The sequence below is a fragment of the Myxocyprinus asiaticus genome, chromosome 14 (assembly GCF_019703515.2).
Source record: "Myxocyprinus asiaticus isolate MX2 ecotype Aquarium Trade chromosome 14, UBuf_Myxa_2, whole genome shotgun sequence".
NCBI lineage: Eukaryota > Metazoa > Chordata > Actinopteri > Cypriniformes > Catostomidae > Myxocyprinus > Myxocyprinus asiaticus.
This window is the reverse complement of record NC_059357.1, coordinates 5,725,984-5,749,622: the sequence shown is the minus strand read 5'-3', so window position 1 is coordinate 5,749,622 and position 23,639 is coordinate 5,725,984. Positions and strand designations below refer to the sequence as shown.

The window sequence follows — 23,639 nt, the reverse complement described above, 5'->3', positions numbered from 1 at the left end:
TGGCAACTGAGATTCGTCCTTCGCCACCCAGATTGAGGTGAGTCACTACGCCACCACGAGGACTTAAAGCACATTGGGAATTGGGCATTCCAAATTAAAAAAAAGCTTGCTATTTTTTATTTTTTTTACAAATTATTAAAAAAAACAGCGATTTTGCCATAGATGTGATATTACCATGATGATTATGCTATTAATCAAATTTATCAGAAGGATAAAATTTCTTATCATTAGTATAAATACATAATGCTCAAAGGAGGGATTTTAACAGAAATTTTACAGTATACATATATATTTATGTTTATTCATAATCATATAAGAATTAAGAATACTGTGTTTTTTGTTTCTCTGCCTCAATCTCCCCAACCCTGGCCCTACACCCACATCCTTGTGCTTATCTAACAAGTAACTCAAACAGACAGTGTTGAGGAGGTTAGAGGTTTCACTTCCACATTCTTCTTTTGTTTTTGGCGATTCACATTATTTGTACATATCACCACTTACTTATAATAACAAAAGACTTAAATATTGATCTGTTTGTCACCCACACTACTCATATAGATTCTGTAGACATGGATTTAACCACTGGAGTCTTATGGATTACTTTAATGCTGCCTTTATGTGCTTTTATGAGCTTCAAAGTTCTGGCCACCATTCACTTGCATTGTATAGACCTACAAAGCTGAATATTCTTCTGAAAATCTTAATTTGTTTTCAGCAGAAGAAAGAAAAAAGAATGGCATGAGGGTGAGTAAATGATAAGAATTTTAATTTTGGGGTGAACTATCCCTTTAAGCATTTGATACAATGTATTTATTATGTCCAGTACATATGTGTTTTTGCATTGTACTTACATTTGAAGTACTTGCCTTTAATTATATCTGTAGTTAAACTGTTAACCATACCTCTAACCCTAAACCTACCGTACCTCAACCTCATTAGCAACAAATGTGAAGTTTGCAGAACAACATGTAGTTACACAATAAATATATTGTATTATATGTATTTTTATGTTAGCACATAGTAGTTAAAGACACCTAATATAAAGTGGGACCATTATATCTTTGCATATATCTATACATAAATTATAAGGGTTCCTGAAGCTCATCTGGTAGAGCATGGTACTAACAGTGGCAGGGTCATGGGTTCAATTCCCAGGGAACACGCAAACTGATTAAAAATGAATACCTTGAATGCACTGCAAGTTGCTTTGAATAAAAGCATCTACCATATGCATAACTGTAAATGTTACATATGATGTTGTATAATATGATACTAAGAGGACAACTAATTAATCTAATTTGAAGCCTCTAAAAAGGATATTGTCAGTATTTCACGATTATGATTCTCTGAAATGGCAAGCAGGTAAACTATCTTTATTCAGTGTTGTCTTAAGAACTTCACAATATTTAAATTAGCGACTAGGCAAAGATGCAGGATATAGTTTTGCTTCAGGTTGGGCTCTGTCTTGGAAGCATGTTCAGTTCATGACTGTGTCTGTACAGAGTAATAGAGCTCAGGTTAACCCAGTGAATTCTGTTTCTTCAGTCTCTCAGAATGCTGAACCCTCTCTGCTGGGGACTTTTTATAACTCCTGGAACACACATGGAAAGAAACACCTTTTTAATTGTCCGTCACATACTGTTGACATAACTTCAAATATTTTCAATGTTATCTAAAGTTGTTGATTTGCTTTATACAATGTGTTTAATTGATTTAATGTAGCATATTTAATGTACTGACCCGCGTCGCGGTAGCTGCTGGACTGAAACTGGAGCGTTCTGGCCCTGACTGGGCTGCAGGATCCTTCAACACCAGACACAAGAACACTTACTGTACACATATAAAACCCCCTGTGCAGTGTACTGTACATACTGTAGAAATGGGAGGAATTAAAGAGTCTGTTTTCCTGTATGTAAGCAGTCTCTTGTTTCGCTGAGTGTTTGTATATAACTGTTCACCTTTTTGTAGGAGGACTCTTGATCTTCTGAGCTCTCCTGGTCTGACCTGGAGATTCACCTAGTCTACTGAGATACAAAAACATTGAGGAGCAGATCAGCGAGTGAACCAATGCTGTTTATTAGTTCATTAATTCATTTGTATGCTTGTTCATTTGTTCGTTAATTCATTGATAATTTATTCATTTGTTTGTTCATTCATTTGCTTGCTCATTGATTCATTTGTTTGTTCATTCATTCATTTGTTTTTCATTTATTTGTTTGAAAGTTAATTCCTTAATTTGTTCGATTGCTCATTCATTCATTTGTTCATTCATTTGTTCGTTTGTTCATTCATTTATTAGTTTTCTTGTTTGTTCCTGAATTCATTTGTTTGTTTGTTGATTCATTCATGTGTCCGTTTGCTCATTCATTCATTTGTCCTTGCGCTCATTCATTTATTGTTCATTAATTCATTCATTTGTTTTTATTTGTTCATTCATTTGTTTGGTCATTTATTCGTTTGTTTGTTTATTTGTTCATTCATTCATTTGTTTGTTCAATCATTATTTTCATTCATTCATTTGTTAGTTAATTCCTTTGTTCATTTGTTTTTCATTCGTTTATTCATTTATTTGTTCGTTTATTCATGAGTTTGTTTATTCATTCACGAGTTTGTTGGTTCATTCATTTATTTGTTTGTTGGTTCATTCATTCATGTTTTTGTCAGTTCGTTCATTCATGTTTTTATTATTTCTTTCATTTGTACATTTATTCATTTGTTTGTTTGTACATTTATTAATTTGTTTGTTCGTTCATTCATTCATTTATTCTTTCATTCCTTCATTTGTTCATTCATTTGTTTGTTCATTCATTCATTTGTTTTTCATTTATTTGTTTGAAAGTTAATTCCTTCATTTGTTCGATTGCTCATTCATTCATTTGTTTGTTTGTTCATTAATTTGTTTGTTTGTTCATTCTTTTGTTCGTTTGTTCATTCATTTATTAGTTTACTTGTTTGTTCGTTCATTCATTTATTTGTTTGTATGTTCATTCATTCACTTGTTCATTTGTTCCTGAATTCATTTGTTTGTTTGTTGATTCATTAATGTGTCCATTTGCTCATTCATTCATTTGTTCTTGCGCTCATTCGTTTGTTTGTTCATTAATTAATTCATTTGTTTGTTTTTGTTCATTAATTTGTTTGGTCATTTATTCGTTTGTTTGTTTATTCGTTCATTCATTCACATGTTTGTCCATTTGTTCATTCATTCATTTGTTTGTTCAATCATTATTTTCATTCATTCATTTGTTAGTGCATTCATTCCTTTGTTCATTTGTTTTTCATTCGTTTATTCATTTGTTTGTTCATTTATTCATGAGTTTATTCATTCATGAGTTTGTTGGTTCATTCATTTATTTGTTTGTTGGTTCATTCATTCATGTTTTTGTCAGTTTGTTCATTCATGTTTTTATTCTTTCATTTGTACATTTATTAATTTGTTTGTTCGTTCATTCATTAATTTATTCTTTCATTCCTTCATTTGTTCATTCATTTGTTTGTTCATTCATTCGTTTTTCATTTATTTGTTTGAAAGTTAATTCCTTCATTTGTTCAATTGCTCATTCATTCATTTATTCGTTTGTTCATTCATTTATTAGTTTACTTGTTTGTTTGTTCGTTCATTCATTTGTTTGTATGTTCATTCATTCACTTGTTCGTTTGTTCCTGAATTCATTTGTTTGTTTGTTGATTCATTCATGTGTCCGTTTGCTCATTCATTCATTTGTTCTTGCGCTCATTTGTTTGTTTTTTGTTCATTCATTCATTCATTTTTGTTCATTCATTCATTCATTGCTTTTTTGTTCATTCGTTTGATCATTTATTTATTCGTTCATTCATTTGTTTGTTCATTCATGTGTTTATTCCTTCATTTGTTTGTTCATTCATTCATTCTGTCGTTTATTTGTTCGTTCATTGATTTTTTCATTCATTTGTTCATTCATTCATTTATGTCTTAAAATGTCCCCACTCACCTCTGTTTCTTTCTATCAAGAGATTTCTGGGTGGCAGCAGACAAAATCATCTTGTCCTTCGTGCTTTTAGCCTTTTCCTGTATGTCACAAAATAACAATGGATAGAAACAGCACTGGACAATAGTGTCAAACTGCTATATATTAGCAACAAAAATATGTAGAAAAAAAATATTTCTACACATTTATTTTAGAAACAAATAGGTAGAGCAAAAAAAGTAAAAAAATATAAATGGAGACAGAGACATACACAGATGGAACATTTGGAACTCCTCCACATTTTAAGAGCTTTATGCATATACTGTATATAGACAGCTGTTCTGATCATTACCATCTCTCTGAGTTTTCTCTCTGTGCGAAGATCTCTGTCTTGTTGTAATAGAGACAAACGCTCCTCGAGTGTCATTGTAAAGAAGACATCGTGAATGTCAAACAAAGCTGCGCGTAACTGGAAGAGAAAAATAAAGTTTTAGTCCATGAATAACAGCTGCAATGTTTATTTTTAACGCTACCACAAATATCTGACCTGAGCTCTGACTCGCTCTTGCAGAGAAAGATCTTGCTCTGATAAGGGCTCATTTCTCTGAGGAGCTTCATTTCTGAATGAGCCAATAAACTCTTGAGTGTCCTGATGAGAGGTACATATACGTTAGTCAAACACAGATTGGCTTTTTTAACATGCATGTGACCACACTATTGCATGTTCTCACTTGTACAGTTTGACACAGGTGTTTGATTTTGTCAGTTTTGAGCAGTCTTCTGGTCAGGAATCCCTTCACGATGGCACTGAGGCGACACAGCGCCCTCTGCTGCTTTGCTGTTATAACCTAAAGAAAAGCACATTTACAGTCAAGCCACAGCGACCAATTTACAAACTAAAAGAGCACAATAAAATTGAATTTAAAGAATCATTTCTGTACATTGGTACCTGTACAACTGAGTAAGATTTATTGACGTTTACAGTACACTACATGGGCTAATTTTCAAGTAATGAGTGCATTAAAATGTAACACTACCTGGCTCAGCCTGTTTCTAGAACTCTTTTCTGTGCTGTGATTGAGTCCTCTTATGTAAATGGGAGCCTGTATTGAGGGTGAGGGCACATCCAAACTCGTAGATGCAAAACCTAAAGAGTAAGAATACAAGCATGCGTACAGGTTTATATATATTTCAGCAAATGTGTTTCAAGCGTTTTTAAACTGGGGTGCAGGGAACCCCAGAGGGCCACAAGGGGGTTAAAAAAGTTTAAAAGTGTATTACTATTACATCATTATGCTTTTAAAGAGTTACCTTTAGCTTGCTCACTGGGGATTGTAAGGCCATATTCTGAATAAAGCAAAATAATTATTGTGAAAGTGCTATATAAATACATTTGAATTTAACTGAAAAAAATAATAATAATAATCTCTTTAGGTTTATATAAAACATTAATAGTGAAAATAGGATGATAAAATAAAATAAATATTTTTATGATATTTTATATTTTACATTATATTTAGAATTTAGATAATATTTTACAGATAATATTTTAATTTAATATGTTTTGGCTTTACTATAGTGAAAATAGGATAAGAAAAAAGATACAAAATAAATATTTGTATTATATTTTATATTTTACATTATATTTGGAGCTAACATGTTATCTTTATAATGACAAACTCATTGCACTTATTTTTTTCACACTGAAAAATTGGCTCTTTATACATGAAAATATAAAGCTGCCTTTATATTTTAAAAAGGGAGTTCCTTGCATTGATATCATCATATTTGGAGGTCTTTAGCATGGAAAAGTTTGAAAACCCCTGTTTTATATGAAAAGGTATATATACTGTGTGTATATATATATATATATATATATATATATAAACAGAATAAAATATATAAACAGTATATACACTATATACACCTACATTTGAAGTCATATGGAGCTATGGGTGAATAACAGCAACTTTAACTACATGTTAGTGTTACTATTAATACTAATATATTTCATGTATATTCATCCATAAAGTGACAAAATGTCCACAAATTAATCTAAAGGCATTAATCTCATGTTGAGACAACAAATGTGCATACAGTTTTCTAAACTGTAGTGTAAGTGAAGGGAGGTCATACCAAAGGCAGGCACAGAGTGTCTTGGTGATCTGTCTCCAGGGCTAATAGGGCACATGGGGCTGAGTATCGGGTAACGCTCACCAGCTGCCCTTAATTCACACCCGTCGTCGCCCGCTCCAGGGCTCAGACCACCCTGACCCCCGTTCCATCTCCAAACCCTCTCCTCCAACTCCTGAATGAGAAACAGGTAAAGAAACAGTGAAGGTTAGAGCTGAAGTGTGTAATTCCTGCGGTACCACCGAAAAGAATGACCAAAATAAACATTGTTTCCAAACTAATTTTAAAACAGCCATTCGAATACACCCCATCTGCCGTCGAAAGTCCCGCCCCCAGTGTACGGCATTGGTTGAGTCAATGTTGTTGTGTCAGGCAGGATGGGTCGCTCAAAACAAGTGATGGAATTTTTCTAGTGCCACCTGTTTCAAAAGTCTTTATTTTAAATACCAATTTTGAATTGAATTATACGAATACCAATACTGACCTGAGTGAGGTGCAGTTGTTCTCTCTCTTGCTCTGGCACAAAACATGGCATCCGAAAAGCATAGTCTTTCTCCAGAGACCTGTGTGTTTCTTCTAAAGCATGGACTTGCCATTGCATCTCATCTAAGGGGTAGACACGTACAGTTGAGAGGAAACTTTCATCTCAAAGAAACCCCAAAATTGATCATTATGATGGTGGTGTAGAAGTTCAGGCCTGGTGTTCGGAAGGTTGTTGGCTCTGGTCCCTCAAGAAAAACACCATTGTTCCCTTGAACAAGGCACTTAAACTCACGGTACAATTAGTAACCTACATTTTGTAGTTGTTTATTTTTATTATTTTTTTGGGATGAAAGTGTCTGCTAATTGCTTATTTCTAATTCTCTAGTCTTATTATGTTACATAATTCTTAATTTAGCAGATACTTCTGGGACAGTTCCCCTTTACACAAGGGCTCAATGATGATAGGATGTGAACTGGCTCCTTCTGGGGTTTGAACCTACAACCATTGGGTTACCAGCAGCACATATCTTTAACCACTAAGTCACACCACCTCATTTGCTTTCTCCACTCACTCCTAATAATAAAGGTTTTACAATGGTTTTTGAGCACCATAAGGTCCAGCAAAGCACCCTCTATGCAATGGTTCATTGTATTATGAGTTAACTTTCTTTTGAGTTCACGAAACTGAAACCTTTTAAGTTACCTGAAGTGTTTTATTGTTTTGAGTTTAGTTTAAAGGTGCGCTTGGTCATTTTTTGAGGTATGGCTTACACTGACGCCTAGTGGCCTGAATGTTGCATCATTCAAACAGTAGTTTTCAGTTACCAATGCCATTGTAGAAATTCACTATGCACAGTAATCTAGGATTAATTTAACAGCACTTGCTAGTGTTTAATGTTTTGTTGTGTTATTTAGAAGTGTTCCGGTTATGTTGAAGTTTGGGGGGTTACTATTATGGTAAATAGTGGAGCTTGAGCTTAGGTTGAGGACAGGTACAGGTTAGAATGTTCTGTATTGGTTTCCTCATTAAGCCATCGCTACGCTAATCAAAGAATAGTCTAATTTGCATGCATAAGGCATGCTAGTGCGACGCTCCTGTTCTGCCCACTCTGTACGGGACTCGAACCGGTATCTCCAACATGGGAGCCGGGTGTGCTAACAAGGAGGCTAAAGGATACAGCCCCCAACAACAGTCGCTAGTGCACCTCTTGAGGTCAGGAGAGTGAGGTTTATACATATTGCAGAGCTATTTATCAGCTGGCTCCCGTTACACTAGCATCCACTGTACCAGCTAGTTTATAATGGAAAGAGATTCATTTAAGTTCATTTAAAATTTCTAATTGAGTTTACTTAATTAAATTAGGTTCCTTCTATTTGAAGTATTTAAATTGAGATTACATGGTAATTTTAAATTCAGCCAAAGAATCACATTTAAAGTTAAGTACCATCAAAATGAATGAGTTAGCTTACTCAAGATTTCAAGTTAAGGGAAATTAACATGCATGTGTAGAACAATATTAAATCTGAAAGTTCTGCTAACTTAAACTTGGGGTTTATTAACTTAAAAAAAATTATGTAATGGTTTGCCTCAAATGTTTTGAATTCTGCTAACTTATTAGGGTTTACAGTAAGCCACAAAACTGATTGATTTCTGGTTTCTTTAACCTCTTCAACTCTGAAGCATATTTGGGCTGCCGCCTGCAATTTTTCACACTCACTCAAATTTGATAGCCCACCATTTACACATACTGTGGACTAATTGCCAGAAAATTTTAAGCATGTAATTCTGGCTCTGTTTACTCCACCTCCCGCCAAAAAGTCTTATTTTATTCCACTAGTTGGCAGCAATCACCTTCCATCACAAAATGCCGATCTGAAATGTAGGCGACGCTATGATGTATTTTAGCCCTCGCAGATGAGCTTATCCATAGACATTAAGTCTAATTTTCAGTTCACGCACCACCCCCATTGTTTAATTGAATATCTTGGCCTCTAAGTGGACTAGAAGCTCAATCTAGATGTCATTAGAAAGCTGAGATCCTCCCTTTTGTGATGATATCATTAATAGTCGATAACATATATATTCGATGATTGGTTTAGCATGCTTTTCCTGCAGGACCGGATATATTGTTCTGGACATCTAAGATATAACACTTGATCATTCACACAGTTTTTTAGAGAACTGCCTAAGATAAAAGCAGATATAACGTTTTTAGCTATTTGGGGCTTACATCAGCAGTGATCGGCGCATAAAAGAGAAGTTTGTTTTTGATGTCTTAAAAACATCACATTTCACTTTGTGATTCTTTTGAAAATGTTTTCAAATGCGGTATTAGGGCAACAAAATAATATTCATATTCATTTGATATATGATTTACGTGCTATTTTTAAGACTTTTATTTTCATTTTAATATTTCTACCACATAACCACTATGTGGTGCTTATTTGCGACATGGATGTTTTTAAGCCTTATTTTGTTATTTAAAGTAACATAAATGCAGAAGTGATGGTTATCTATGAAAAGTTCAGATTCAAACGATACCACATATGCCTGAATTATGTATAAGGGAACTTTATGCATTTTAAGTGTAAATTTTTTTCCGTGATATAGCACCCCCTTTTTGATCCGCCAGCAGGTCCACAGAGTTGAAGAGGTTAAAGAACCAGTACACAGATGGTTTTCTACAAAACTAGAGAATAAAAAATTCTTTGAGGAGCTTTAAAAGGTTCTTCTGTGATATCAGGCTGTAAAATCCGTGCAACATGAGTCAATATTCAATATTTCATATAGTCACTATTCAGTATGGACAATATTTTGGTCCATTTCTCCGGAGGAAAAATACTGTACATTTTAAATGTGTACATCTGCCAAGAAATATGCATTTCTTCTTTTCCCCCACAATTGCCAGTTAGTAAAAATACATTAAATGATTTTACTTTGTTTAATTGTTATTTTGTCCTACTGAGAAACTAAGTCAAATTTGATTCTGTAGTTGTCCACCTGTTGCAACTGTGACCAAAAATAAATCTCATACTCTCTCTAAAAAAAATTTTTTTTTTAAATTAAATAACATTTGAAATGGCATCGAGTTTTATTGGGTTATCCAAGAAGGTGAAATACTGTACATGTGCTTAGCTGGGAAAATTTAGGATTAAATGGGTTAATTAAAACTAAACTACTAAACTAAAAAAACTACACTGTTACTAAAGCTAAAAGATAAGGACTGAAAGCCACACATTTTCTGGTTTAGAATGAAAAGTTTGAGGAATTTAAAAAGGTTTTCATATGACATCAGACTGTAAATGCATCCATCTGTCCTGTTTTATTCTTACCTGTTCTCCTTTCCTTTAATGCTGTACTAATAACTTTATTTCCCTCTATTTCAAACAGTAGTTTGGCATGAGTAGGAGACTCTGGGCTGATACCAGATCCTATAAATGCAGATACAGGACTATCTCGTGTGAACGTCTTGTTCATTGGCGATGGAGGAGAGAGTCGAGTCGGTGTTCTCGCAGTGACCCCAGCCATAAACCGAGGCATTCTCTCCTGGCTCCTGTCTATGAGCGGACTCTGACGACGTGAAGACAGATGGCTATCCAACGTGTGACATCTCCTCCGGAACAGCGGGCTTGTGAGTTCAGGGTCCACTGGAGATGTTTCTAATCTTCCGATAGGATCATTCACCATGTTGAACCTGGACTGGCCATCACATCGATTCATACTCACACTTTCCATTCCAAGTAGCCTTATCTCATGACTTGATGTTAAAGAATCTTGTGTTGCAATGGATTTTACTTCCTGTGGCAGAACATTGGCAGTCGTTTTTGATTGATTAGGGTTGTCAGGGTAAGAAAAGAAGATGTTGCCAACTGATATTGGACGGGGGCGCCCACGATGGGGTCTGGCACTTATAATGGCATTAGGATTGGTTTCTGGGCTAATCAAATTACTGGGTGATGTATATTCTGGTGGAGGACAGCATGGTATGTAACTGGGTAAATCAGAGGCAGTCCCACTCAAAGAAACAGCATTTTCTTTATCTGATAGACTTTCCGAGAGTATCCCCTTTGGATCCGCCACCTTGCTGCTGTCGACCTTTGACCCCTGTCGACCATGTTCTTTTTCTATAAATTCACGTGACTTCTTCAGTAGGTTCTGTAGACTTACTCCTGTTTTAATCTCCTCTTGTATTTGTTTTTCCTCTACAGCTTTTCCTTGAAAAACCCCAGTGAATTCAGCTGATGGAGTTACTGGTTGTTTACTGGCCAAAATGTATGGCTCTGTGCCCCCACTAGGTGTAAGTTTTAAGTTGTCAGGCATTGTAAAGCCATTCTGGTGTTCTGTTTTTGGGAAAGGAGACTCGTGTTGTGATGAAGGATTGGGGACTTCCAATATTTTTGGTGCCTACATTGAAAAAAGAATATGAAAGTAAATTCGTAGCATTTCACTCCAAAAAATAGCTCTTTGGCTGAACTTGATCCAATCGTGGACAGTAGTTTTAACTTGAAATTACTATGTAATCTCAACACAAACAATTTGTGTAGAAAGAACTTAGTTGAATTGGGTAAACCCAACAAAATTAGACATTTTAACATTAAACCTTTAAAGGGTTCATGCTGTATACTCATTTTCCGATGCATCGCAATCTTCGTTTGAACGATACTGATTCTAATAGGAACATTTTGGGTTAAATTAACGGCATTTGTGGCATAATGTTGATTACAGAAATAATAATTTAGAGTCCCTCTTTTTCTTTAAAAAAAGCAAAAATAAAAAACACTGACTACCACCCCTGGAGTTCGCGAGTTCGAATCCAGGGCGTGCTTAGTGACTCCAGCCAGGTCTCCTAAGCAACCAAATTTGCCCAGTTGCTAGGGAGGGTAGAGTCACATGGGGTAACCTCCTCGTGGTCGTTATAATGTGGTTCTCGCTCTCGGTAAGGCACGTGGTGAGTTGTGCACGGGTGCCGTGGTGAATGCCGTGAAGCCTCCACACGCGCTATGTCTCCGCGTTAATGCGCTCAACAAGCCACGTGATAAGATGTGCAGATTGACAGTCTCAGACGTGGAGGCAACTGAGATTCGTCCTCCGCCACCCGGATTGAGGCAAGTCACTACACCATCATGAGGACTCAGAGCGCATTGGGAATTGGGCATTCCAAATTGAGGGAGAAAAAGTGGAGAAAAAAAAAAATCTTGGTTAAAGTGAGGCACTTCCAATGGAAGTGAATGTGGCAAATCCATAAATGTTTCAAAAGTATAGCCACAAAATGTAAACAATATGTGTTTTAACATGATTTTAGTAATAAAATCACTTACTAACCTTTTCTGTGTAAAGTTATAGCCAATTTTACAACTTCATTGCCATGATGTTGTGTCAACAAATCCTAAAACCCCAAAATGACTGTAAAAATTACGAATTAAACAACTTTACAGCTCAAATAATACAAGTTTTAACAGAAGAATGAATGTAAGTGCTTTTATGAAATAATAAGCTTCACATTTCTGCCTTTAAACACTCCAAAAATTGGCCCCATTGACTTCCATTGTAAGTGCCTCACTGTAACCTCGATTTTTGCTTTTTTTTAAGAAAAGCAGGGACGTGTCGAAATAATTTTTTGTGTAATCAACATTATGCGACAAATGCTGTCGATTGAGCTTAACCTGTATTGCATCCGGAATATTCCTTTAAATCCCAAGTATCGATCTTTCACTTTATGTGGAAAGCCTCTATAATGCAAGTAAATCACTCGCATGTGCGACGAAATCTCATGCTATGCAGATAAAAATGTCTATCGCTGTGTCCGAAATCGTTCACTCATTCACTATTTCCTATATAGTGAATGGCAGTTAGTGCACTATATCTCAGCAGTGAGTGAACGAAATGAATGGGTGAATTCGGACGCTGACGTGTACACCGAGTGTCGGAGCTCTGGGGCTGCCGCAGAAACAACGTCACCTATGGACTTTTAAAATACTTGGGTCTTACTTTTTATTCTTATTATATATTAATACAATAAATCTTCATTCGGTTTGTCATTTTGAATATACTGTATATGTTAATATAAAGAGTAATCACATTTTAACAAATGTACATTATGTTTATTTGTTATACTTTAGTATCTTTAAACTCCAATACAAGCTGTGTAGCTTTTCTGGGCGCATAGCGCCATCATCCGACCATAAACAGCACCAAAGTTATCATAGCCTACATGTTATAACTGAATATTTAAATCATCCACAGAATTATCATTTCCATCCTCGGTGAATTATTTAGTAAATAAAGAATTCTTCAGCTTAATGGCAAAATTCTGGTATGAATAAAGAGCACGTTTTAAAATGTATCTGTATGTTTTGCCTCACTATATATTATTATGCTATTTTAATCAAGTTATGATTTGTCAAAAAGTAATTTAATACATTCAGCATGAAATAAAACATTGCAGGAGTGAATGAAGCAGTAAACTGGTGTCTCTCTCTCTCGCCCGCTCGCTTACTCGCACTCTCTCTCTCCTGCACGCGCTCCCTCTCCCAGCTCCTACCAGAGTATTTCTAGCAAGTCAGTCCACTGGCGGCCATCTTTGGAATGCCCTCGGGAGGCTATTTCCAGTCACGACAGTGCAGCTCCTATCTACTTGAATGGAGAAAGACCAAAATCTCAACAACGGTTGGTCAAGATTGCGATCAAAGAACATATTTCAAATCAGCAGTAAAATCTGACAACACTGGAATCATAAATTGTGATTGTTTACCTCAGATTACGCTAAAAACGCAATTTTCCCAGCTTGTATAGCTAATGCGCATGTGCGTTTTAGAGTTGATTGACAGGTGATGTCTGTATCTAAAAGGTGATTGGCTCTTTTAACTGTAAGTCGGGACTTCCTTTCTACGTCCGTTGACCACTGGGCGCTCAGAGCTCCTTGGTTGAGTATTCCCATTTCTCCCATTCATTTTAATAGAAGTGGCCCATCTCTGCTAAATAATCTCTGCTCTTACGTCTTCCACATGGTGGATTATGGGCAATTAACCATCGTACATTGAATGTACACTCGAAATTAGAGTGCATTGTGGGTAAGAATGAGTGAACTAAAAGTAGGGAACGAGTGGCTCACTCAGAATTCAGACACTCCTACAAAATGGTGGACACCCGATATAGTGAACTACATAGTGAACAGGGAGCGGTTTCAGACACAGCGCTTGATTAGCCACTGGATGGTAAATGTTCAGATTACACCAGTGATTGTGTATTATAGTGTAGAAGATGTTATTAGCACAGAGGTCCATTCACTGCGTTTTGAGAGTAAGTGTAAGGGGGTGGGGGGGGTGGGGGAGTTTGTGAATACAAAAAACGAGGGGAGTGGATACAGTGACACCTGGGACGAAGAGGTGTGGCTGTGAGTGGGGTGGCTAATGGGGTGGCCAGGCTACTGTCCAGGGGGGCCACGGTCACCCCTGGCCCCCCCTCTAGCTCCGCCCCTGGATACATGGATCCATATGTCACTGAATAATGTATCTTAATACCCTTTCTGTTTTTTACTGTCAGTTATTGATTAAAAACAACAACAAAAAGAAATTCTAATCATGCATGGATGCGCTAAAGAAACCACGCACGTAGTCTTGTGAGGTAGTGTGGTAGTCATAGAGAGACAGTACTAATTTTGCATGTGTAAAAATGAAACAAAAATATATATGCAACATAATATATGCAATTTCAATACATTAATTGATGGAATAGACTGAATTTGAACATTTTTCAAAAGCTAAAATGTGACTAGTTTAATGAAAAACTAATGATAAAATGTAATTGGTCAAATTCATATTTTCAATATTCTGTATTTTTTGTACCTAGAAGGGTTAACTAGAAGGTTCCTTTGTAAGTAAGAGCATTAGCTTGCAGAGAATTTCTCATGAACATTGTATCAGAAATGTGCCCATATGAATCGATATCAGATTGAATCCGAATCGAATCGAAATCTGAATCAGTACCCCGCCCTTTTTACTAAAGTAAATATATAATATAATATAAACGTCTTACCTTTCTGGTCAAAAGAATGGTCTGGATCTGATTGAGGAGATTATTTTTGTAATGAATCTGTCTCTCTGCCTCCCGTTGTGCAGCTCTTTTCCTGTATTCACTCATCTCCCATTTTTGCTTCTCATTAAGCTGGAAAAACACAATACACAAGCATTCAAATACCCAAATTACATCATTTGAAACAATTAGACTGAACTGATCTCCTATTTTTGCTTATGTAATCGATGACAAAAAATAGCTTAATATAAGTCTAAATAAGTCTAAATTCATTTGATTTTGTGGTGACCAAATAAACCGTGCTGTACCGATAATTATGCTTAGATTTTAATAAAAAGTCAATATTAAAGAAAACATAAACAGAATGATTTTAGAAAAATAAAACAGAAAACTAGCTGAACTTTAAACTTCAGAATGTGTTCATTGCAGGCAAGCCAAGTTCATCTTTTTAGCACTTTTCACACACAATGGTAATTCAAAGTGCTTTACATAGAAAGACTTTGGTTTGATTTATTAGTAGAGCGCTTTATACAATTAATATGGTTCCAAATCATTTTTTAGTTTTTAACAAAATGCCTTACAAACCCCCCTAGTGTGCCACACAAAAGCAACAGAGGCCAGGTATAATAGAAAGCACAACAAATCTAACCCCTAAAAACAACACAGGTATGTTTTGTTTACTCACAACTGGAGCAAGAACTGTCCTTCGGTGAAAGAAGATGACAGATGGCGCCGCCCTTTGATCAGGTGCGCTACTGCAGGTGTTCTGATGCATCATTTCTGACTGCAGTTCAGTTCGAATGCGCGCGCAGAATTCCTCATAGCTGTCCATGTTTTTCTGCACAACTGGAATAAATACTTAAATGCACAACGATAGAGTTAGTGTTATTAGGCTACTTTAAAGTAGTAATTAGGTAACGAATGCCCAATAGCACCCACAATGCTAATAGGGCTTTTAAAATCGCTAAATCACTAATGAAGCTATATCATTCATTCATTCATTTCACTGCGCTGCTATTTGTAGTAGTGTGTTCGTCAGCACATATCGACATATACAGCTGTTTAAATCTCAGTATGATGGCGCTTACCTCTATATATAGTGCAGATGCTTGTGTTTGACAATAGCCGAAATAAAAATGTCATGCAAATATATGAATAAACTACATTAACCAAAAGCTTTCCTCCCCCATGGATGCGGTCGTGTTGCTGATGTTTACAGATGCCAATCGCTCAATCGTTTCCCGTTTTGTCCGCACTGTCATCACGTTGTGAAAGATAACAACGCTTGTAAACTAGATTACTCCATACTCATAACGTAGTGAACAATATGTGCCCAGATGGTGAATTGAATTCTCCTAAACGTCAAACGTCCATTATTAGGGTGTCTTGTGCGTGTAGATGGTCTTCTGCACCGCCCCGTTTCGTCAGCATCATTTCCTCAATTCATCTTGGTAGATTCCTTTAGTTTCATTACCACAATATTAAACAAAAGGCTTGTCGATTCACTCATATCTTTTGCACTCCACTATTTAGCCTTTCTCTACAAAAGTATTGGCAGTAAATAAAGGAATGAATTTCAATTTATTACATTTCAGGCTATCAGTATCTATTTACAGCTAATTGTGAAGGTTCAACATACTGTTCTTATTTGTAATCTCCAATCTGTATCTCTACAAAAATAAATAAATAAATGAATTCATTTCAAGGAATCATTACTGAGCTTTTTTACGACTATTTTAATTACGTCTTTATTTACAGCTAATAATAAAAGATTCACCAAACTGTTCTCTATGCAGTATGAAAAAATTAAGATGCTTAATAACTGGCCTTTTATTAAAGGTCTCTATTAAAAAGTAGCAAGTAAGAAAAACAAGCCACTATAATTACTTTTATATTGTTATTGATTTATTTGTTACATATATATATATATATATACACACACACACACACACACACACACACACACACACACACACACTGGCGGCCAAAAGTTTGCAATAATGTACAGATTTTGCTGTTTCGGAAGGAAATTGGTACTTTAATCACAAGCTGATCACAAAGTATAGTCAGGACATTACTGATGTAAAAAAACAGCACCATCACTATTTGAAAAAAGTCATTTTTGATCAAATCTAGACATCACTTCAACACCTTATCCTTGAGTAATCATGCTAAATTGCTAATTTGGTACTTGAAAATCACTTGCCATTATATCAAACACAGTTGAAAGCTATTTGGTTCATTAAATGAAACTTAACATTGTCTTTGTGTTTGTTTTGGAGTTGCCACAGTATGCAATAGACTGGCATGTCTTAAGGTCAATATTAGGTTAAAAATGGCAAAAAAAGAAACAGCTTTCTCTAGAAACTCGTCAGTCAATCATTGTTTTGAAGAATGAAGGCTATACAATGCTTGAAATTGCCAAAAAACTGAAGATTTCATACAAAGGAGTACACTACAGTCTTCAAAGACAAAGGACAACTGGCTCTAACAAGAACAGAAAGAGATGTGGAAGGCCAGATGTACAACTAAACAAGAGGATAAGTACATCAGAGTCTCTAGTTTGAGAAATAGACACCTCACATGTCCTCAGCTGACAGCTTCATTGAATTCTACCCGCTCAGCACCAGTTTCATGTACAACAGTAAAGAGAAGACTCAGAGGTGCAGGCCTTATGGGAAGAATTGCAAAGAAAAAGCCACTTTTGAAACAGAAAAACAAAAAGAAAAGGTTAGAGTGGTCAAAGAAACACAGACATTGGACAACAGGTAATTGGAAAAGAGTGTTATGGATCTTAACCCCATTGAGCTTTTGTGGGATCAGCTAGACTGTAAGGTGTGAGAGAAGTGCCCGACAAGACAGTCACATCTATGGCAAGTGCTACAGGAAGTGTGGGGTGAAATGTCACCTGAGTATCTGGACAAACTGACAGCTAGAATGCCAAGGATCTGCGAAGCTGTCATTGCTGCACGTGGAGGATTTTTTGATGAGAACTCTTTGAAGTAGTTCAAGAAGTTCTGAATTTTTTTTTTTTTTTTTCCTTTTTCTTCCCAGTTTGGAATGCCCAATTCCCAGTGCGCTCTAAGTCCTCGTGGTGGCATAGTGACTCGCCTCAATCCGGGTGGTGGAGGACGAATCTCAGTTGCCTCCGTGTCCGAGACCGTCAATCCGCACATTTTATCACGTGGCTTGTTGAGCGCATTACCGTGGAGACATAGTGCGTGTGGAGGCTTCACACTATTCTCCACGGTGTCCACGCACAGCTCACCACACACCCCACCAAGAGCGAACCACATTATAGTGACCACGAGGAGGTTACCCCATGTGACTCTACCCACCCTAGCTTAGGAGACCTGGCTGGACGCCCTGGTTTCAAACTCGTGACTCCAGGGGTAGTAGTCGGCGTCTTTACTCGCTGAGCTACCCAGGCTTCCACATTATTAATATCCTGACTATACATTGTGATCAGCTGAATGCCACTTTGATCAAAAAAGTATTCCAAACAGCCTTTTGGCCGCCAGTGTGTGTATATTATATTGTTATATTTTATAACTAGCAAACATAAATAGTAAAATTTATATTATTAACATTATCTTATTTTTTTTATTGATATTTGCTAACTAAAATAAGCAAAACCAGGAATGGTGTAAATTTCACAATATTACAAAATATTCATATGCAGACGTAATTTCACCATACAAAAAAGTTGCAACTGACAGGAGGGGTAAAAATATAAAAAATAAAAATTAATAAAAATGTATTAATTAATTAATAGAAATAAAATAAAACGATCAAATAAACAGAGAAAGAAATGACTTGTAAGGCCTACATAAGATTGGGGACTATCAAAAAAAATAATAATAATTTAAAAAAAAATAATCAAAGACTGTTTTCCAGTAGCGTAAAGACCGTCATGCGCTGCAGCTGTTGTGGGCGTGGTTTCCAACTATGGGCGTGGCTCTCCTCTCATGGCTCACTGCTCAAACAAGCTGATTCGTGTTTCCTCGTGGAGATGTCGTTGAACTAGACCCACATTGTATCTCAAGACAGACAGAGATCTCAGCTGAGAGTTTACCTGTTCTTACAGAAATTACTGAGTCGTCGATTCCCGAGTTAAATATATTTGAATTGTTTGTATTTGAAGGATATCGATAGGTCACTTGCAGTGGACTTTGACAACTGACGCCGCCCGGGTGTTTTTGCAGAAGTAACTCAGGAAGAAAAAGTAAGTGATGAGGATTTGCTGACTTATTTTTGTTGTTTAATTTAGTTGTCTAACACTATCTTCCCGGATGAAATACTGTGCAGTGTTATCTGTAAATAAGGGATGTAACATGGGGAATACTATTTCAACATGTTAAAGCTGAGCTCAATAAGTGCACGTTTATTCATCAGGGGTTTTCTTCATACATTATAGTCAAAACTTGGGTTCAGGCTGTCTCGTTTGTAAAGTATTGAATCCTACTGTATCTGAAAAACAATTAATGTAAGTAGATGTTACAACTCTGTTTACCAATATTAGATTACAGTTTCTTAAAACTCTTTTGTTCTCCAAATAGAAGTAAATCTGTAATGTTAGCTATAGTTTCACGTTAGGCGGTAAATTCAAGTTAACTCCACCCTGTACGTACATACACTGACTGATTGTATTAACGTCGTTTGCGCAGTACTCTGTGACCAATAGATGGTGCTGTTGCATTATGTATTTTCGCCTTGAATTGTGCTTTTCAAGTACATGGTTTGTGACAGACCAGAGTAATTTAAGTCAAAGTTTAAAGTGTTATTTGTAACTAAATTTGGCGTGAGAGTGACGCAACTTTATTGTCTATTTAAAACTTAAAATTACGGTGTTTTCATTGGAACAGACTCGCACTGAGGTGAATCTGCCGACCGTTTAACAGATGGCCGCATCCGAATCATAATATAACCAAGGCTTTGTGACGTAGATGTGGAAGGCGGTACCCTTGCCTTTCCACCAATAGATTCAAAGTATGCCGCTTGATTGACAGTTGAAGAGCCTGGAAAGTGGGCGGGACGCTCTCGCGACTTTATCCTTCTGGCTTTACTCTATTATGGAAGCCATTTTGGGATTCTAGTGAGTCAAGCTCGTAACTTTTGTCTCTTCCCACGAAGATTTTGGAACCTCTTAGGTGCTTTTGGATCTGATTTTTTTATTTTATTTTATTTTTTATATAAACATATTTATTTTATTTATTTTATTCTTTATATATCAGTCGATATGGTGCACACACTTTGCGCATCCTTGGACTGGATTGTCATTTCTCAACTGGACTACCTTCAAAACAACATTAGATTATAGACACTGATGGTCAAACTGGCAAGTGATGGCATGTTTGTTTGTTTGTTTATATACAAGTTAATACATCTAAAATATCAATAGATGTTATACAGTCATTGGTGGACAGTCAGTGAAGCTCCTTTCTTTCCAAACTCTTGCAAAGGCAACACGGTCCAGGATTACTGTCTTGCATACAATCAGGACTTTGTTTATATATTATAATGCATTATATGTTCTGGACTTGTATAAGCCCGGGATGTAAACATTATTGAAGTGTGCAGGAATGCATTTAAAATACTGTAAATTGCACTAGTACAATGTTGCAATCCAAGACTGTGTCTCAAAACCTAGTGAGCTGCCTACCTAGACAGCACTTTTGTCAGTGTAGGCTAGGGATGTAACGGTATCACGGTGTACCGTGGTTTTAAAGAGACTTATCAAACCGTTGACATTTATCATTCACGGTATTGCATTCATGGTTAGGGCTGCAACTAACCATTATTTTGATAATCGACTAATCTAATGATTATTCGAACGATTATTGCAACAATTAATCATTAACTCTTAACTGACTATTCAGCTTGCGCCTTGATTTAAAAGGTTGTATTAAACGTGCTTACTAACAATAAAGAGGACATTTAAAAATACCTCTAAATGACATTCACTGAATTAAATGGAAAAAAAACCTTAAGTTTAATTCAGTAAAAAAATTCACTGCAAAAAAAACCCCATTATTATCAAGCGTTTTGTCTTGTTTTCCATTTAAAATTATCTAAAAATGTACTTGTGAAGCAGCATAAGATATTTAGACATGCTTTAAGAGAATGTATCTTAAATAGAAGTGTCGCACGCGCAAGAGGAACACCAAACTTTCCAAATAGTTTAAGGTGATGTAGATTGCGAAGTATGAATATACTCTGTAGAGTTTGACGTGATCACATGTTACATTAAATGAGATCAAACAACTATTTGACAGCAAAAAAATTTGCCTAGTGCCCAGTAAAGCGAGTTGATTCAAATTGTTCAGAACGCATCTACTATTCCCTAAAAGACTAGCCTATCAATGTAGGCAGCACACTAAGTTTTGAAACGCAACCCATGTTGCAAACTCACATGTTGCAGAAGGGGCAAATATGAGACTTAAAATCTGAAGAGTTGTGTGTCTATCATGTTTATAAATGGAAATTCACGTTATCAACAAGCGCAACAATCAAATTGCATGCAAAAGTCCATGAAGCCGTGAATCTGAATCAGTTGTTAGAAGATTCAAGCAAAGGCTAACTGTTTGGCTGTGTTCTGCACAAAGAAACTGAGCTTATGGTGTTCACCATTGACTTGTTTTATTGGTATATTAGTGGCAACATTTGGAACATGGCTGTGCTTGTTTGGGCATGTGGAATGTGAGTTTTAGGTGGAAAAAGAATGTTTCCATTTTCTCTTATTGTTCAGCCTTTCTCTTGGGTATTGGAGATGATAATTTTGGCTTGGTCTTTTGTGTTTTTGTAGGAAGAAAACTACTTTATACAAGCATTTAGAGAGTTTATTAACAAAATAATCAGGTTCAAATTCTGATATTTAGCCACAGAGATTTAGTGCGGCTGCTGTGTTAGTGGTCAAGACTAATATCTGAAGATTTGGGTACTTGATCCAAAAGTGTTCTGTTCGTTCAAATCCCGAGTGGGTCTGTTTTATAAGCATTTAGGAAAAAGTCAGACTCTTAGTTTAAACTGACTTTTCATCTGTACTTGCTAATGTGTTCTTTAATCTCTTGGATTAAAGTTAAAGTCTAAATTTGTTATGTCTGGCTTGAGGAGAGTATTAGGTCTGGTTATAGCCTGCCGGTCTACAGATTACAACACGCAGCAAACCATTCGATTTTTGAGAAGTAATTACATGAAAACAGATCAAACCAGACTGTTCTGAATAATACGCATTCAAAATATTTAAGGTTTTTTTTTAGTCTGCTAAGTTGCACAATTCTATTTGTTGGAATTTTATGAAATTGAAATGCATAAATCTCAAAATTATTTGTTTTGTTCATTTTTGTTAAATTACACCATTCCATTCGATAGATTTGTTATAAAATTAATGCAAATTCTTAAATGGTTTTAATTGTTTAATTACACGACTCCATTCGATGGAATTGTTATAAAATTGAAATGCGTAAATTATATTATTTAATTTGGTTAAAAATACACTTCTATTAAAAGGATTTAGTTATGAAATTGAAATGTGTAAATCTTAAAATACATTTTATAAATTTAATTTTGGCCTAGTTAAAAAATTACACAATTTAATTAGATAATTGTGTTATAAAACTGTGTAAATCTTAAAATTATTTTTGTTTTAATTTAGTTAAATTACACAACTCCATTAGATGGAATTTTGTTATGAATTTGAAATGCTTAAATATTAAAATGATTGTTTATAAGTATTTATTTATTTTAGGCCTAGTTAAAAATGACAACTCCATTCGATGGAGCTTTATGAAATTGAAGTGCGTAAATTTTTTAATTCTTTGTTTTATTAAATACATTTTGTTAATTACACGGTTCTTCGCTGAAATTGAAATGCATATATTAATTTGTTTTGTTAATTACATTTTGTAAAAAAAAAATTACGGTTCAATGAGATTTCAATGTTATGACATTGAAATGTGTACATTTAATTTTGTTAATTTAACGGTTCAATTAAATTTTAAATTTTAAATGTGTAAATCTTGTTTTTGTTTAATTTTAATAAGTTTTTTAGTGCGATCAGGAAATATTTAATTTGTTGTACAGTTATCTGAAAGGTTTACAGCATTCCCACAGTATTGGAACACCTGGATTTATAATTATAATTGTACACCTTATAATTGTGATTTACAAGTTTTAATTTCAGGCTAATTTTTGGCCTTTATGAGAGCATAAATCTTAACAAAACATAGTGTTTGTGTTGTCCGTTTATGTAAAGCGCATCAATTGAACAAATTAATTGTAAATGTCACCACCATGGTGTTTAATCCAGTAGCTACATTTTGATCTACAAGCCCTGGTTAATTTCTAACCCTGGTCATGCTGGACAGATATGTTGACTTCAGAGGTGTGGTCTGTCACTTCCTGTTTGATTGACAGAACATCTTCAGGCTAAGCGTTTACATCTTAAAACGCACCATTTACTCTGAAAGAGTAATAGTTTTAAGTGAGTACTGTCTCCATGTTTAATCCCCTGGATCAGACAAAACAAAATTCTTTTTGGTCGCTCAAGATTCCTCCCAGAGGCAGGCTGAATTGTAGACTGTGCGTGTGTGTGTGTGTGCAGTATGCACATAGTATGCATGCTTTTGTGGGTGTGGCTTTAATGTTTACATGCCGTTTTACAGGCACACCCATCACACATTAGTTGCTGGTGTGGCTTTAGAAGTCTGTTTCTTTTTTGGTTTGATCTTCACAGCGTGCTCAACGAATTGCGATGGATTTTTCACATCTGCACACATATACTCCTCCGCACTGTACTCCGGATAACACTGGCTATACCTATTCACTCAGGTGAGCACACAAGGATCAAGAAATGATTACTAGGTAGAACTAGAGTTCTGTTACGAACCTCAAATTCATTCTTTCTCTTGGTAGCATGTCTACATGGGGTCCCCATATGTTTTAATTGCATACAAAAATGAAAGATCTTGTACATCATAGGCTTATATCAATGCTACCTATGTAGGCTAAACGGAAAAAATTTGCGCTTGCCAATGTTATGAAAT

At 35.6% G+C, this 23,639-nt stretch overlaps 2 protein-coding genes across 5 annotated transcripts in view; one reads left to right on the top strand and one right to left on the bottom strand.

Annotated features, from left to right (window-relative positions):
* Window positions 1-386: 386 nt before the first annotated feature.
* LOC127452279 (centriolar coiled-coil protein of 110 kDa) lies at window positions 387-16,041 on the bottom strand. The gene is made up of 14 exons (XM_051717625.1): window positions 15,684-16,041; window positions 15,281-15,453; window positions 14,599-14,727; window positions 9,897-10,968; window positions 6,565-6,686; window positions 6,084-6,255; window positions 4,985-5,094; window positions 4,679-4,795; window positions 4,495-4,596; window positions 4,300-4,416; window positions 3,972-4,048; window positions 1,959-2,024; window positions 1,741-1,803; window positions 387-1,591 (listed from the first exon to the last, which is right to left on the bottom strand). Exons 1-14 carry the CDS (start codon window positions 15,736-15,738, stop codon window positions 1,519-1,521), a joined length of 2,448 nt encoding a protein of 815 aa, XP_051573585.1. The 5' UTR covers window positions 15,739-16,041; the 3' UTR covers window positions 387-1,518.
* A 2,538-nt stretch (window positions 16,042-18,579) lies between these two features.
* sun1b (Sad1 and UNC84 domain containing 1b) overlaps window positions 18,580-23,639 on the top strand; it is a 49,384-nt gene continuing 44,324 nt past the window's right edge. For 2 of the 4 annotated variants that reach the window (XM_051716218.1, XM_051716217.1), the window contains exons 1-2: window positions 19,670-19,933; window positions 23,330-23,424. In XM_051716218.1, the coding sequence (XP_051572178.1) occupies window positions 19,922-19,933; window positions 23,330-23,424 (107 nt within the window). In that variant the 5' untranslated portion in view covers window positions 19,670-19,921. Of the gene's footprint in view, window positions 18,821-19,668; window positions 19,934-23,329; window positions 23,425-23,639 lie in introns of those variants that run through there. The other 2 variants (XM_051716213.1, XM_051716216.1) reach the window with 2 other exon arrangements.